At 40.0% G+C, this 15,877-nt stretch overlaps 3 protein-coding genes across 8 annotated transcripts in view; 2 read left to right on the top strand and 1 right to left on the bottom strand.

Moving 5' to 3' along the window:
* LOC117148804 (eye-specific diacylglycerol kinase) overlaps positions 1 to 15,877 on the bottom strand; it is a 107,585-nt gene that overhangs the window by 37,444 nt on the left and 54,264 nt on the right. The gene's annotated exons all lie outside the window — the stretch shown is intronic.
* LOC117148811 lies at positions 3,627 to 4,315 on the top strand. Its single transcript, XM_033316457.1, has 2 exons — positions 3,627 to 3,692; positions 3,788 to 4,315. The coding sequence occupies exons 1-2, from the start codon at positions 3,627 to 3,629 to the stop codon at positions 4,310 to 4,312; spliced, it is 591 nt and encodes a 196-aa protein (XP_033172348.1). The 3' UTR covers positions 4,313 to 4,315.
* On the top strand, positions 13,467 to 14,641 carry LOC117148810 (farnesol dehydrogenase). Its single transcript, XM_033316455.1, has 2 exons — positions 13,467 to 14,148; positions 14,370 to 14,641. Exons 1-2 carry the CDS (start codon positions 13,576 to 13,578, stop codon positions 14,544 to 14,546), a joined length of 750 nt encoding a protein of 249 aa, XP_033172346.1. The 5' UTR covers positions 13,467 to 13,575; the 3' UTR covers positions 14,547 to 14,641.

Below are 15,877 nucleotides of genomic sequence, written 5' to 3' on the forward strand. Positions count from 1 at the left end.
ATTTTCATACGAAACAACACGGAATATATGTATGTATGCATGCATGAAAGACAAAGGTACGAGGGCCGACAATTTAATGGCCACGTGCACGTTGGTCCTTCTGGAGTTTAATATTTTCTCTGCTCTTCCAATTTTTTTATTTTTGTGGCATACTACATCATAGTCCCGAGTTCAGGGTGATTAAATAAAATTTACGAGTACTTCGTAACAACGGTTTGGGGCTTTTGCATAGGTTCGAGCAGCGAACTCTGTCAGAGATTGATGTGTTGTGCTGTGTTTTGTCCTGACATTTGGTCAAGGGAATTTCGTCCATTATTAACTGGCCTACGCTGCGTATGCGTAATATGCGGCGATACTAGTACTGGATAATTGTCGGATCGCCAGATGTTCGTAGTGGATTATGAACGCGACGAAATATGCATAACTGGATCACATGGCGTATGCGCAATGTGTAAGTAGCATATGCAAATTCCAGTGGATTCATACAAAAAAAGAGTCGGAATTTCGCAAATCATTAATCAGCAAATCGATGTCCAGTGTCTGGATTCTTAAGCAGCCAGGATTAGTGAACAGTAAATGTATTCAGAGATATTCTGTCCAAAGCTTTTGTGCTTATTGCGAATTCAATAAAACGCTTTCATTAAATTTCCTACGAAGAATTTCAATTAGTTGGCCTAGTTGTAAGCTACTTAAAGGCTTGAAATTCCATATTTTAGCATAAGGATCAGACAATTTTGAGACTTTTGTAGTCAATCTCCATTAAATATCCTTGAGTATAATTAACTTTATAATATACTTCGTGCCCGTCCAAAGATATTTAGTTATTAATTTGACAATGGAAACCTCAATCGTAAGCTCATACTTTCCCATGGATTAACATACATTCACAGGCACCCAACTCATCGGAAAAGCCCCAGCTGTAGTCCATCGGACTTTTGCTGCTTTTGCCGGCTGTCGAGTCCTGTCGATGCGATGTTATTCAAAATCCAATAATAAGCCCAACAATTATGCAGGACAGGCAATAAAGTGCAAAGCAGCGTGTTCCCCACAGAAAATACAACGCCAGTGAAATGGCGACGAAATAAATGTGATGCGATAGTCCAAAACTACAACTGACAGCACGATGGGCTGCGGAGTTGGGGGGGTTTGGGGAAATTCAGGGAAAATTCAGTGAGGAAAACTGAGGAAAATGAAGAAAGGGGAGCCTGGTACCATGTTTATGAGCTGCAATGGCGACGCGTTGACAGCTTTTGGTCAGGACATCGTTTCGTATCCCCAATGTCCTGGGGGCTTTCCTCACATTTTCCACTTCTCATTTTCCTCTTTTTTTCCTCTCTTTTAGTGCTCCTGTTTTTTACGAGTGGGCATGCGAGTGTGTTGTGTGTGTTTTTACGACGAGCAGCCAGTTTATTGCAAGTGTCGGCCTCGTCTGGGGTTATTAAAGTTTCAGCCAAGCATTTGGTGTGAAGTCGCATTGCGAATTGGTCTTCATGGCGGCGTTGCATCCACAATTCCCACTCGTTATTTTATTGCTGAAAAGTGCAATCATAAAACGTTCAAGGCCCCCAATGCAGTGCAGCGATGGGGGACACGATCAGGAATAGAAGCTAACAGGCAAACGGGGAGCAAATATCTGAGAAATTGGTCATCACTTAGCTATTTTTCGCCATATCCAAAGGTCATGGCACAAAATCTAGAGGGAGGTTTATTAAATAAATATAAAGAAAATATAATAAACCTAAGCAAACATAAGCATTAGGGTTTTAAAAATAAAATATACAAAATTAAGAAGGCGACGGAATATTTTTGATAAAATAAACATTCCGTTTCGTTTACCTCTGTGCATGAAAACCCAACCAAGAAAAGCAGGAGACAAAGATGCTTGGGAAATGGACTTGTTTTTCCCCAATGTGTGTGCTGCCATTTCTGTAGCCACAAACAAAAAACTCCCTGTTCAGCCTTCCCAAATGGCTTTGTGCATTTGAAATGTGCACTTGTTTAGAATATTTGTACTCTCCTTTTTTCCAGGCAAAAAGTGGAGGTCAGCAAATAATGTTTGGACTCGCCAATCGTCCAACTAAAAGCCCATAAAAGCCTATTGACACAATTCAAAGAACAAAATCTAAAAACAAAACGAACAACCGAAACAGGCCAAGGATGAGAGAAACAAGGGATATAGATAAACTCTACACTTCTAAATGGCTTTTTCGACCATTTCCAGCCAAGTCGGGCCACCACGAAGGAAGTTCTAGTGGCCATTTGAAAATTAAGGGGAAAGCGCAGAGGAAAAGCGATAAAATGTTCAATGGCTAATAGAAATAGATAAAAAAAAAATAGCTTTGGTGTTTGAAAGTGACAAGCGAAACGGTATTTTTAATGGCGAGTTAAGTGGAACGGTTTTTTTCTAGTTTGCCAGTTTAACGAGTGTCAAGAAAATCTGTAGAATTGGGTAAAGTGTGCATGAGTTATTATTAACTTGGGATTCATCAAATTATTGGCAATGGAACAAGGAAAAGCCTTCAATCGTTGAGTATGTGTATAAATGTTTCATTTGCAGCTCATTATCGGCGTGCGCACAGTAATATGATTACGTTCAGCTTTAATTAAGCCATTAATATAATTAAGTTAGCTGCAAGAGTATTGGCAGACAATAGCTATCACAGATGAAATGACCGTCGTGAGGGGAATCGCAATCGCAATCGCAAACGAGACGGTTACACAAAGCCGATAGAGAATGAAGCCTGATGGACAAGTCGTCTCCCCCAACGCCACTCAAATCGATGTGAAGCCGAAGTGATGCGATTGATGTGGATGCGTGGCGGTGGGAAAGCGCGAAAACGCCTCAAAATTCCTGGAAAATTTGTTTGAGCAGCGAGAAAAGCCAATGTCATGCAAATATTTGCCAGGGAAATAACTGAAAATGTAAATATGAGAAGTGAATCGAGGCGGGACAAAAGGAAGTGACAGCCTGATGTTCTCGAGGATGTGGTGGAAAGTGCGGAAAGTGGATTTCAATGCATTGTTCGGTCCATTGATGTCGTGCAGGCGGCAAGGACAAGCAAACAAATAAGCCGGAAACGGATCGGGGAAATGTATACACCACCAGACCCTTTTATATGTTGGAAAAGTGTAACGGAAAGCCGTCCCCAGATGGTGGAAATATCGGAAGCTAAAGCTGCATAAAGGACAAGCCATCGACGCAAAATGCAATTTACCAACACTATAACTTTAAACATAAATGAAAGCATAACAGGCTAAACAAACACTGGTCCAAAAATGTTGACATTTCTATTAAACATTCAAAAAAAAAAAAAAAAAACCGCTTTGCTGACGTTTTCTGGTTACCGATTAGAGGTCTCTGCTGATAATATGTTTTATTTATTTGGTTAGGCACTTGTTTTGGCGGTCAAGCCGAAATGTTAATGTTTAGACTCCCATAATTCGCACAACTCGGTTTGAACAATTATTTGGCAATTAACCCGTAATTTAAATCGCATTGATACAATTGAGGTGTGACAAATCACGGGAATAATCATTAGCTGCAATGACTAAATCACTTTGCTAACGCGAATTATTTCGTTATTTATTCGTTCAGTTGCTTTTTATACGTTTGCTGTGCTGCAAATATGGGATTTTATAGAAATTTATTGGGCTTCATAACTCTTTTTGGTTTCCTGCAATTAACAAAGCAGGTGCGCAGAAAAAAGCAATCAAATAAATCTGAAATCAATTTTTTTTTAAATTTTGTGGTGCATACATTTAATTTTATAATTGATTTCTATGATAGCACTGCTACATGATGAAATTGGTGGGCGCAAAGTCGTGGGACACGCCCAACTATGGCCTCAAGCTCAACATGTTCGAGAAGAACAACTCGATGTCCTCGGTGACCACTGTGCGACAGGACGTGGCCATACCACTGTGGCATCTCGTCCTTTTGCAGCATCCGCGCAAGCGGAGCTCCGCATCCGCACCGCGAGCGGAACTTCCGCGTACGCTGTACAATAGCACGACGAAAACGTGCGACTTCTGGAAATACATACGCCACGTGTCCGCCTGGAACAATGTGGCCAAGCTAATGCTCTCGAAGGGTGCCAGCAATATGAGTCTCGGCTGTCCACTGAAAACGGGCGTTTACGTAATGAACCGCATCCAAGTGCCGCCGGAAACGGCGATCCTCAAGTTCATGTACCATCCGAACACACTGTACACCCTGGAGGGCACGGTCTACTCTCTGAATCCCAAAGACAAGGTCACCAAGAAGGCTTTGTGCTATTACGAGGTCAATGCCACCATCTACAAATCTTGTTGACGAACTTTGATGATGCAGTGCAGTTTTGAAGATTTTTTTTTTTTAATATTAGTTTGTTATTTTTTTAATTGTTAATAATAATGGGACCCTGAAATCTCTAGTTCTTCTATGAGATTTGAACAAATCTTTCGTGTTATAAGTTACCATTTTTTAACTAATTACAGTTATTTTAGATTTCTAGTTTAATTAGTAATTAAAGCGGAAAACAAATGTTTCTGCATGATTTTCCCCTCTTGAGTTGTAAATGTTGTGCTCTTCAATTGTCAGAGGGTCTGGTCGCGATTGAGGTTGAACTGGGGTTAAGGCGGTTGAAAGCCGTGCGTGTCGCACGTCAGCGAAGGATTTTTAATTAAGTGCGAAATAAAAATGGAAGGGAAAATTTATACCAGCAACTAGCGACCGTAAGTATATATTTATATACGAGTATATGTGGCAAACCAAGTGGCAGAAACCACAAATCAGCAGAAGGAAAGATATTTATTCGCGTTGCAGTCGTTCTTGCAACACTGGTATTAAGTTGCATGGAACATTTTTTTTTTTTTTTTTTTTGGATTTTAAGAGCTCGCTTTCGGTTATTCATTTACTGATTGCAGTAGAAAAGTTGGAGTTATACGATACTTAGGTGCGCTCTTTGAATGCCAAATTCAAATTGTTTGTGATTAAATGCAAATGTAAATAATAATGTAAATTAACGCACATTTTCGTTGATATTCAATATGCTCGACAGCGTTTCGCATTTTAATTTTCAATTTAATGTGCCACGCCTCAAATATTTATTCAACCGTCGAACATTTGACCAGTTTGATCGTGGGAATGGGCGACTGGTCACAAAATTGCGGATATCTTATTGCATATTTGCATTTGCATTTTGCATGACCGCACGCACTGGCCCGTTCGATTGAAAATTTGAAAAAGTGCAACTATGTGCATATGTATGTCCCAATTTTCCATGCGAATTTGTAATCAATTTTCGGTGCGTGTGCTAATTATTGTGTGTTCAGGTCCGCAAAATGGCACTATTAAATTTTTAAATCATTTCGAGAAGGAATATCAAATTCAGAGCGGGAGTAAGTTATTTTTTCGCCCGTGGCTAAGAAAACAATTGGGTTAAAAATAAACAGCCCAGGACACGAACCTCAAGTGAACCGACTGAATGACTGACTGAATGAATGACTAACTGACTAAATGACTCCAGGTGGGACGGCCCCAAGCTTTTCCTGCCTGATTCACCTGGAATCCAAAGCCCTCATCCCCGCAGTCCTCCATCAATTGGCATAAAATATGCGGCGCTTGCATGCCAGAGACTTATTATTAAAACATAAAATTTGCATGCAAGCCGCAAAGCCATGGCGACCTAACCTATATTGTATATATATTTTAAACAGTTGCGGTTGGCATGATAGTGGCTAACAAATATTGATTCAAAAGTGGAGAAAATTGACAAAAAAAACATTGCAGGCTTAACAAATGCAAGCTATTTAAAAATGTATTTAAACATAATGGTATAGTTTATAATTTAATTTTCATACTCTAAAATGGCAGAACGCTACTTTTTTGCGTTTAAAACTCCTTTACAACACTGTTTTACACTCCCCACTTCCATTACTATAATTGTGACTCCAACTGTCTGCATAAACGCCACAGAATAAGAAAGAGGAGCACGCCCCTTCTGGGGCGGGGGAGATGGCAAGATATATAAATACGTGCCTGTTTGTACATTTATGTGGCGTTTGGCAATTTGAACTCGTGAATTATGCACGGAGCAGTCAGCAAAGACAATGCCCCAAAAAAGGGAGTTCCCCATGGCTCGTGACGTGGGAATGGGAATAGGAGTGGGAATTCTGAGCTGGGAGTTCGCATTAGACAAATTTGGCCAGTTTATTTACGGGCAGCAGTTAAGGGGCCAGTCACAGATGCTAACACTCAGTAGATTGGAAGCGATTCGGGGGCGGAGCTGTCTCCGAGCGGTGATTTGTTAGATACCACTAAATGGGGGTCCAGTGTTGGTAAGTGCCAATTGAAGTTCAAATTAGCCACAGCCTTTGAAGTTATTCGATACAAATTACTGTACAAACGAATAATGCAAATTTCTTTATCTAAAATCATTAAATTATTTGTAACCTTTTAAAGCACTGAGCATATTAATTATGTAATTTCCATGCCCCCATACGTTTCCTAATAAGGCAATTAGTTCGGCTCATTGGTAATGACTTTTGGCAAAACGGCGTGTTTGATTGCTCGAATTCGTTGTAATGGCGACTTAATTACGATTCGAACTCTTTTCAGACTTCAAATGCACCTAGTCACTGCAGAGGATGCCATGGCAACCACGCCTAAAATGGCAACTGGCACAGGAAACTGGCTATTAAAAAGCATCCAGCGAAAATAGATGTCAGGGGTCCGAGAAAAGTTGACTGCAGGGCTCAAAAAGTCAGTTTGATTTGCAGGACTGCTTGCTGAACAAGTTTCTGTCGAGTTTCTTTCTGACGGCACTAATAATTTATAATTGGAGGGAATAGTCCGGCATTTTACAGCAGTAATCAGCATATTAAACAGACGACTGCAATCACGGAATAAATTACTTGGGAATTAATACTAATTTGTCAGAGTAAGAACGGAACTACAGAAAATAAAATATGAAGTGAATGCACAACTGTGTTAAAGAACCGGATATCTCGTAGTTTTAACATTTTGGTTTAAGAACACAATCTACTATTTTGATCATAACAATAGAAATAATGGTCCAAAAATGGAATGTCATATCTCGTTGAGTTCGTATTTTAATTCCCAAACGAACTGTGTTCGAAAATGGGAATTCTATTTTTTGAAGATATTTTTCGAATTTTGATGATGTTACCCCTTACAAAAAATGCAAAAATTGACCCAAAAATTAATATTCCTAAATCCGTCAAAAAGTGATAGGCATGGTTAGTATTGGTTATTAGCTGCCCAAAACAGTTATTCTTTCATCTTTATGACAATTTTCAGCGAAGTTATGACGAAAATTCCGTTTCTAAAATCATGTTTTTGCCCAAAGCCGTTTTTCCAAATTTCGGTTATAAAATCATCAGTTTTTTGGCCACAACTTAAAAAATATTTGTCTGAATATGGAATTTTACATATCGTTGAGTTCGTAATTAAATTCTAAATCGAACTGTATTCAAAAATGGAAATTCTATTTTTTTGCCATTTTTTGCAAATTTTGATGATGTTACCCCTTACAAAAAATGCAAAAATTGATCCAAAAATAAATTTTTCTAAATTCTTTAAAAAGTTATAGGGATAGTTAGCACTGGTAATTGGCTGCTCAAAACAGTTATTATTTCGCCTATATCACTATTTTAAGCCAAGCTATGATAAAAATTCCTTTCGTAAATATCGAATTTTTTGGAAAACCTGTTTGGTCGAATTTTTGTCAGTGTTTCGACCACAACTTTTGTAATAATTGTCTGAGTATGGAAAAATACGATCCAAAGATTAAAATCATGATTATCTGGCCCAAACCAATGCCACGCTAACTATACCAGTTAGTTATAACTTTTAGTTGAAAACCGTAGGAGTGGAGTGCCTTCAAATGGAAACTGCCGCTCACACGCAGTTGTCACATCAATTACTTGCCGCTGGAAATTACTTCATAAAATTTAAATGAAAGCAAATACATATGCGTTTGCTTTTAGCTGCTGTCAAAATGCTATCATAGTATTTATTAATACAACTATCCACCATTGTGCACGTTCATCGTAGCAGACGTCACATTGCCAAATCGAAATCGAAACGAATTCAACGTTTGTTTAACCCACGTCGCAGTGATAATTCTGACAACTTACATTTAACCGCCCACAATTTTAGCACCCACATATTGCGAGTGGGCGGATTGTGGGTGGCACCGCCCAGCGGGAGCAGCAGATGCAGTAGTAACGAAACGCTATTAACCGGAAGTGACGACAACAACGGACAATGCCTAAAAGCATACTGCGGAATTTTATTTCTTTATTTGTTACGCTTGCCTGATTTTATTTTTAATTATCCGGCGCAGGCTGTGAAAATTAATTCCACGAATGGCAAACCAACTATAAAGAAATGCGAAGTCAGCCAAAGCGTATGTGAGCGGATCAAGCAAAAAAAATAATAATAATAATGATATATGAAATTTAAATATTGGAAAAAAATCACTGACATATTGATATGTATTTACCTTCCTGATGAGCAGTCGTTAGCTTTAATCTGTCATTTGCGAAACGAAACGGGGAATAAGTACCATCTTTAACCCTTTGACGACGGTCATTAGGCATCTGGCAGAATCGTCGCCAATTAATTGTACATTTAATAGTCACCATCATTAGGCAAGGGCTTTGAGTATATACATACGTATATTTTCACATAAGTATCCCAGGCACAAGCTGTGATAATTTACCAGCCATCTGCAGTCCACCTGTTCGTCACTGATTGAATAATGAAATTCCGCCAGTGATGAGAAGTGCTAGTTGATGAACTAACCAGAAAATTCAATACTCCATTGACATTTGAAATGATTCGAATTCGATGTATAACACTGGACAAAGCGTTGGTAGGGATTCTATTACAAAGGATTCCATTTTAGGCATCACTGATGGACGCGTAGGTGGAATTTTAATAATCCAATATGTGGGAAATGGACATCATAGTCCGGGTTCTCTAGACCGTCGTTCGGATCGGTTATATTCGTCGGAAAATTCTCGACGGGCCTGCGGCTGGATGTTGCGGATTCAATTCGCTTGACAAGTGAAAAGCATAAACCTACACACACAGAGTCGCCCCTTATTCTATTCTTCTATTTTGGCAGTTTCCTTTCTGGGCATTTTCTGGTAATTAGAGTTTCATGTTGCGCAGCACAAAAACCGGCTGCGGAAGTTGCTAGCCAACAAAACAGGCTAGGTGGAAAATGAGAACGTGTTGCTTAATTACACGCATTACCAAATATCACACATACGCCATGTGGCCGCAAGCGAAACCTTCAAAGCACAAACAACACAGAAGAAATGAAAATGAAACATTTTTACACGCCGTGCTGCCGCAGAGGCGCGATTTCTTATTGCCATTTAATATTTTGATAGTTAATGGGCTTTTTTTTCTAGAATATTTAATGAAAATAGTACCTTTATAAACATTAAATATGCAAAACATTTAAAGAAACTATTCACACAAGGATATGATACTAAATATTATAAAATATTTCTTAAATGAGCCGACAATTAATACCTTTTAATAAATTATGAAAGTAAGGCTTAGCTCGATAGTAACTAGCTGAACCTAACTAGAATTCCAGCTAAAAATCATCGAGGGTGAGGCTCCAAAGTCGATAACCCTAAATGGCCAAAAGCAAATGCAATTTGGCTAAAGGAAGTGAAAGGAGCTCGCTGACTTAGTACTTAGCGGTGCAGGCGAGTCACGGCCATATTCAGATTACACGATACCAACCGACGCCACGCCCACTCTCCGGAGGGAGTAGCCCCCCCCTGGGGGGCGGAAGGTGCTGGGTATCCCTCAGCACGTCTCACATTAATGGCCCTACAAAAAAAACAAAAAAAAAGAATGGCAGGAGAAAAAAGAGAGAGCCGGCACAAAATAATTGTTTTCCGTTGAGCAATAATTTTCTATACCTTTCGTTTCCCCACGCCATTTGCCCCCAATAAAGCTTGTCAGTGGGCGTGGCCGTGCAGTGTACTTTATTTGGCCCAGCAAATTGAGTTAAGTGTAAAGGGCAAAACAAAACAAAAAAAAAATATTAGAAAAATGCCAAAATGCAAGAAAGGATAAGCAGAAGGGCCAAGCCCAAGCAAACTGCGCTAAAACTGGGTGAAAATGTCTGAAAAGCGGAAAAGCGGAAGTGGAACACTTGCCTGCTTGTCCACCTTTTTCTTTTTAGGCAAAGGATGGGTTAATTAACCCATCGTCCAGCGGCCAACTAATCTAAATGATTTGTGAGGCGAGGCAAAGCAAAGGAAGGAGTTTTAAAAGTAAATTTAAGCGTGTAAAAGGTATAAAAATAGTAAAGAAACCGTATTCATTTCATATTAACTCATTTACTTTTCTCTAAACTTTCATTAATCTATGGTTGGTAGCGTAATTTGTCTATTAGGATTTTAATGACAGGATTGCATATACAATGATGTAATTTTAATGCCACCAACCAGGCGATATCTTAACGGTCATTATTTGTTAAGTTGCCCTACCACCGCCACTCATTTTCTTGGCTAACACACACACACAACACACATACGGATTAATGAGGCCACAAAATGAGCTTCTAAATGACCAACAAAAGGAGGAAAAACCAATGGAATGGCAGTCAGAAAAAGAAAAGCTAACACGGCGAAAAAAACCGAAAAACATTGTTGCCGCAATTGTCTTGTCCTGTGAGTAGATTTCCCTGTTATTGTTTGGCCTTTGCTGCTTCACTTTACTTCACTTCTCCGTACTCAGCTCGCATTCATTACACACACAAAAGGGTGTTCGAGGAAAATGAATGGAAAGAAAATGGGTGGAAAATGTTGGGCCGACATTGTTGCATCCAGGAGTCCGCCTTATTCAGCGTTAATTTTATGGATCCTGTTCAACTAAAGCAGCACATGAATCTCGTCCGCCCATTCCGCCGCCACCGGGATGCTTCATCATACCCACTAATGGCTGGAAGGTCTTGGAAAAACCAAACAACGCTTTTCACCCACCATTTTCCCGCATTCACAATGCAAACTGAATGAAAGAAATAAAAACAGCAACATCTTAAAGCGCAGCGCCAACGCCAAACTCCTTTTAAGCACAAGAATTATTATCCTGTTGGCCTTCGAAGGTTCCTTTATTTTCCACGGAGTTTTCCACACTGCGCTGTAAATCCACTGCAAGTGTAAACTCTTTTCTTTTTCGTATGAAAAAGGAAAAGAAAAAACTGGCTATGAAAAGTCTGGGGCCCAGAGGGAATCGTTCAGGGGATTTGCAGACCAAAGATGTTTGGTCATAGGTTTAGCTTTGATTTCGGTTTGATTCTCTAAGCGGTTTTATGCCCAAAAAATGAAAACCAGAATATCAAAGAGCACAGGAAAAGGGCCAAAAGGGAATTAAAGGATTCAAATTGTTGATGTTCTCATTGGATGAATCAAAATAAAAGCATTTCATAACCAAATTAATACACTATTGCACTATTTTATTATTAAATAAGAAACCAACTCAAGAATGTATTTACACTTTTGTATTCAATTATATTCTCAAATTCCATTTAGTAATTAAATAACTTAACTTACCTACCTAGCCTAGAAAAGCGTTTATTAATGGGGAAAACTGAAGCCAGGTGAAAACTAATTTGCCAACTGGCTAACCCTTTTTGCGATAAGTGAGATGCAAAAGCCACAAATGAAAACAAATGCTCTTGGTTATTAAATCAAATTAATTGCTGCTAAAAAATATTTGCCAACCCTTTCCATTTGTAAATGCCTGCAACTGGCATTTGAAAACGATTTGTCCATTTTATTACTACATTTACAATAATACCAGCGGCCTGTGAAATCCATTTAATGCCCCTTTCGCCTGCAGTCATTATTTATTTTTAATTTGACTTGTTTTCATTTCAACTATGTTGTCATCGACAGCAAAGCATTTAGTGGAAAGCCAGCCAAGAGTGTTTCAATTTCTGTGCATTCAATTTGTTGGTTTATCCTAGTGCAGCTACTATTATTTAGTTTGTTTTCTTTTAGTTTTTCTAACGTTCGTTTGACAGCTCATTTAAACATTTTAAACAACCAGCGTGTCATTGTTTTTTTATGTTTAATTGAAGATGTATGAAAGAATATGTAAACAATGAACTCTTCGATCATTTTGTTTAAATAAATTATGTAAAATTTAAAGCAGCGAAAAAAGTTCCTAAAAATCAGGTAGCTAAAGGTGAAGACATTCGGCTAACGATTTGCACGTTTCGATTTAAATTGAGCCAAGTGAGCGGGAAAAATTGTAACAAATTGTTTGGGTATATGGTATTTGGTATGGAAAAATCCAAACAAATTGCTTGGCAACAATTTAATGGTGCATGCTGTATTGATGAGCCACTCAGATGGATGGTTAATCAGAATTGCTGGCGGAATGGACAATTTGTGTGTGTCCTCAGACGATGGATTTGGTGCCACGTTTATGGCATAGTTTGTTTTGCCCAAGCTCTTGCTGTCATCATTTGCGTGAGTAATTGCATGATAAAGTGCTGGCAAAATGGCCACAGTTGTGATTTGATGGGCATTGGCACTTGCAACATGTTGCAACTGGATGCGGCACACGGAGCGAAAGCGGGCATATCCCTTTTGTTGCCTTATTGTTGCCATTTAAGCATCTCTTGAATGTTACGAGCGGACATAAAAAAAAAGCCAGCGGTGCTGCACAAAAATATGTCAAGCGTGTGTGCGGGCGATAAACCCGTCACACACACACACACACACACAAGCCGCTGCAGTATTGCACATGTGTGTGTGTGTGTGTGTGTGTATCTGTGTGGGCCATAACTTGAGGCGCCATTTAACTGCATTGCGTGCTGGCCTCTTTAATGGCCCGTCTTAAATGCATGGGAAAACGAAACGAGGCGAGGGGGCGGGGGGTGGCGGCTAAAAAAAACTCCTGATGAAAACTGCAGTTTTTCCCTCCCTAAAAGCATGAAATCTAAAGGCAGCGCTCAAAATAAAAGTTATAAACAGACTATAACGCAAGCCATTGAAGTACTTCCTTAATCTCGATATAATATTATCATACACTTTTATATATATTTTAATCTATGTTTTTAAGTTTTTACAATATGAACAAACATTTCTTAAGACCTTGAATGATTGGTTATCATATTGAATTCATTGGGGTTGATAGGCCGAAACAACATCTGTTGTCAGCAGCCCCACTGATCGGATGGTCTGTTCCAAGGAACGAAAGACACGTCATGCAAACAACGTTTACATGCCATTGAAAGTACACTCAGAAAAAAAACGCCACTACAAAATAAAAAATCTATTCTTTGAATAGACTCTTAAAAGATGTGATAAGTGTAAGCATTTTAGTTGCTTACTAAAATGTATACTTTCAGTTTACATATTATACTGCATATACATGATTTTCTACATAATTTACATAGAAATTTCTCTCGGTGCACAAAGAGAGAGCTATCACAAGAGAGCGGCGCTGCGATAAGCCCCACCGAATGCATATATAACCCGATCATCGGCTGTACTCCGGACTCAGTTGATCGGTGGAATTCGTGAGCAATGGATCGTTGGCAGAATCGCGTGGCCGTAATCAGTGGCGCCAGTTCCGGAATCGGAGCAGCCTGTGCCCGGCTTTTGGTGGCAGCCGGTCTGCAGGTGGTGGGCCTGGCCCGACGTACCGATCGCCTCGAGCAGCTGCGTCAATCCTTGCCGGAGGAGCAGAGGAAGCGCTTCCATCAGCACAAATGCGATGTGTCGCAGGAGTTGCAGGTGGACACTGCCTTCGAGTGGATCGAAAAGGAGCTGGGCGGCATCGATGTGCTGATCAACAATGCGGGCATCGTGCTGGGTGGCCAGCTGATCGATATGCCCGCCAAGGACATCAACAACATCCTGCAGACGAATCTCATGGGCAGCATTTACTGCACCAAGTTGGCCGCCGGCAGCATGAGACGCCGGCAGGTGGCTGGACACCTGATCTTCGTGAATAGCACGGCCGGAGTGGCCGGCTATAAGCCGGATCCGGCGGATGAGAGCCTCAACGCGTACACGCCCAGCAAATTTGCCCTGACTGCCGTCCAGGAGATCTGCAGACAGGAGCTGATCAATCAAGGATCAAAGATCAAGACCACGGTGAGCAAAAGGAACCTCAAATCAAGGTCAAAACTAAAACCATTTAGCAGCTATGATCTCCGCAAAAGGTTGTGAGAATCCATAAATAATAAACATAAACTATAATGTCGATAAGCACAGCTGCTTTAGTAGAGTGTTACCTCGTTATAAAAGCTTTCCCAAATCGAATATAATATAACGAATGAGTCAATAATACTTGGACAAATTTCCCAATCCCGCAGAGCATCAATCCCGGCTGGGTGGCCACCGAGATCGTTCCGGACGAGACGAAGGCCAAGCTGGGCGAGGTGATCCTCCAGGCGGACGACGTGGCCCAGGCTGTACTGTACGCCCTATCCACGCCGCCGCACACTCAGGTGGAGCAGATAACGCTGAGGGCGGTGGGCGAGTACTTCTGATAGCCCGACAACACAACGCAGCCCCAGAGATTAGGCCATCGACTTGCAGTGGAACAGTAAAAATCAAATAAAGGCGAACGACCCGACACACATGACACACAGCGAGATACTCACAGCCCCCATTTGGTTAACCACAAACTGTTTGCACTCACCTCGTTTCGTTTTATTTTTATTATTGTGTTCAGTTACTACGTAGTATATGTATGTATATGTGTGTGTGTTTAGCAACTTTCCTTAAACCAAATAAATAATTCAGTTTTGTGAACTAACAATGCATCGGTAAGAATCGATTGTATTTAAATCGATTGGTTAAAAATTTATGTAGACCACCACCAGCAATTGGTCTCTATATAATGACAACGATAGAGTCATCGAACGGGAGTTCTTAATAATGGGTGGCACTTTTAACTTCCGGTTATTAAAAATGCAGTAATTTCCTGTAATTTCCTGCACACGCGTCAAAAATATTAGCTTAAAATATCATTCTGAATGCCATCTATTATTTATATGTGTTTCATTGGTCAAAGCTAAGTGGAAATGCGTTGTTTGCTAAATTAGCATCATAAATATTTCAGTCGCTATGACTTTTTTCGCTTTTTAATTCAATTGAATGCCACAAAATGCCCTTGACTCTTCAGTTCAAAAGTGAAACGAATTGTTAACAAACGATTGCGTATTCCCAAGCAGTTTTAAGCCAACTTTGTTTAATCCATTTATGACATTGACTTAAATTTGGTTTCATGTGATTAAATTAAGTCATGTGTCCACGAAGCGATAAAAAAAACGCAAACTTTGAGATATGCTCTTAGTTGTGGCCAAAATAGTTTGGCCAGACAAACTTTTGTGTGCGTATGTGTGTGAAAGTTGTTAGTTGCCACAGCCGCATAATCAAGGAATTAATTTTCAAATATATTTGCTTTCTGGCAATTGTGCGAATAAATTCTCGAAAAATCTACGCAAATAGAGACGACCAACCAGCCCATCCTGCCATCCAGATGAATAGCCACTTGGGCTTAGTCGAGTTGCGTATTACGTATACGCACATTACGTATACGCATCGTTTCGCGACACGATTTGGTACTTAGGAGCACAGCCTCAGTGGGGCATGTAATTGCACTCGCTTTCGAGGCTAACGAAAAATTAACAAATTTTCCAACATTAGGGCCGCAAACTTTCACGAGTTTGTGGTCCTCGCGGACGGGGACTTAAGTCAAAAATTCGGGGCAAGGCATCATGTACAGCATCCATATTATCTCAGCGTAATTATTTTATTTCATTTAAGCGCTGAGCGCGCAGCAAAACTTTTTTCGACACAGTCCCTTAATTTAAAT

This window comes from Drosophila mauritiana, chromosome X (genome assembly GCF_004382145.1).
Source record: "Drosophila mauritiana strain mau12 chromosome X, ASM438214v1, whole genome shotgun sequence".
Classification (NCBI taxonomy): Eukaryota; Metazoa; Arthropoda; class Insecta; order Diptera; family Drosophilidae; genus Drosophila; species Drosophila mauritiana.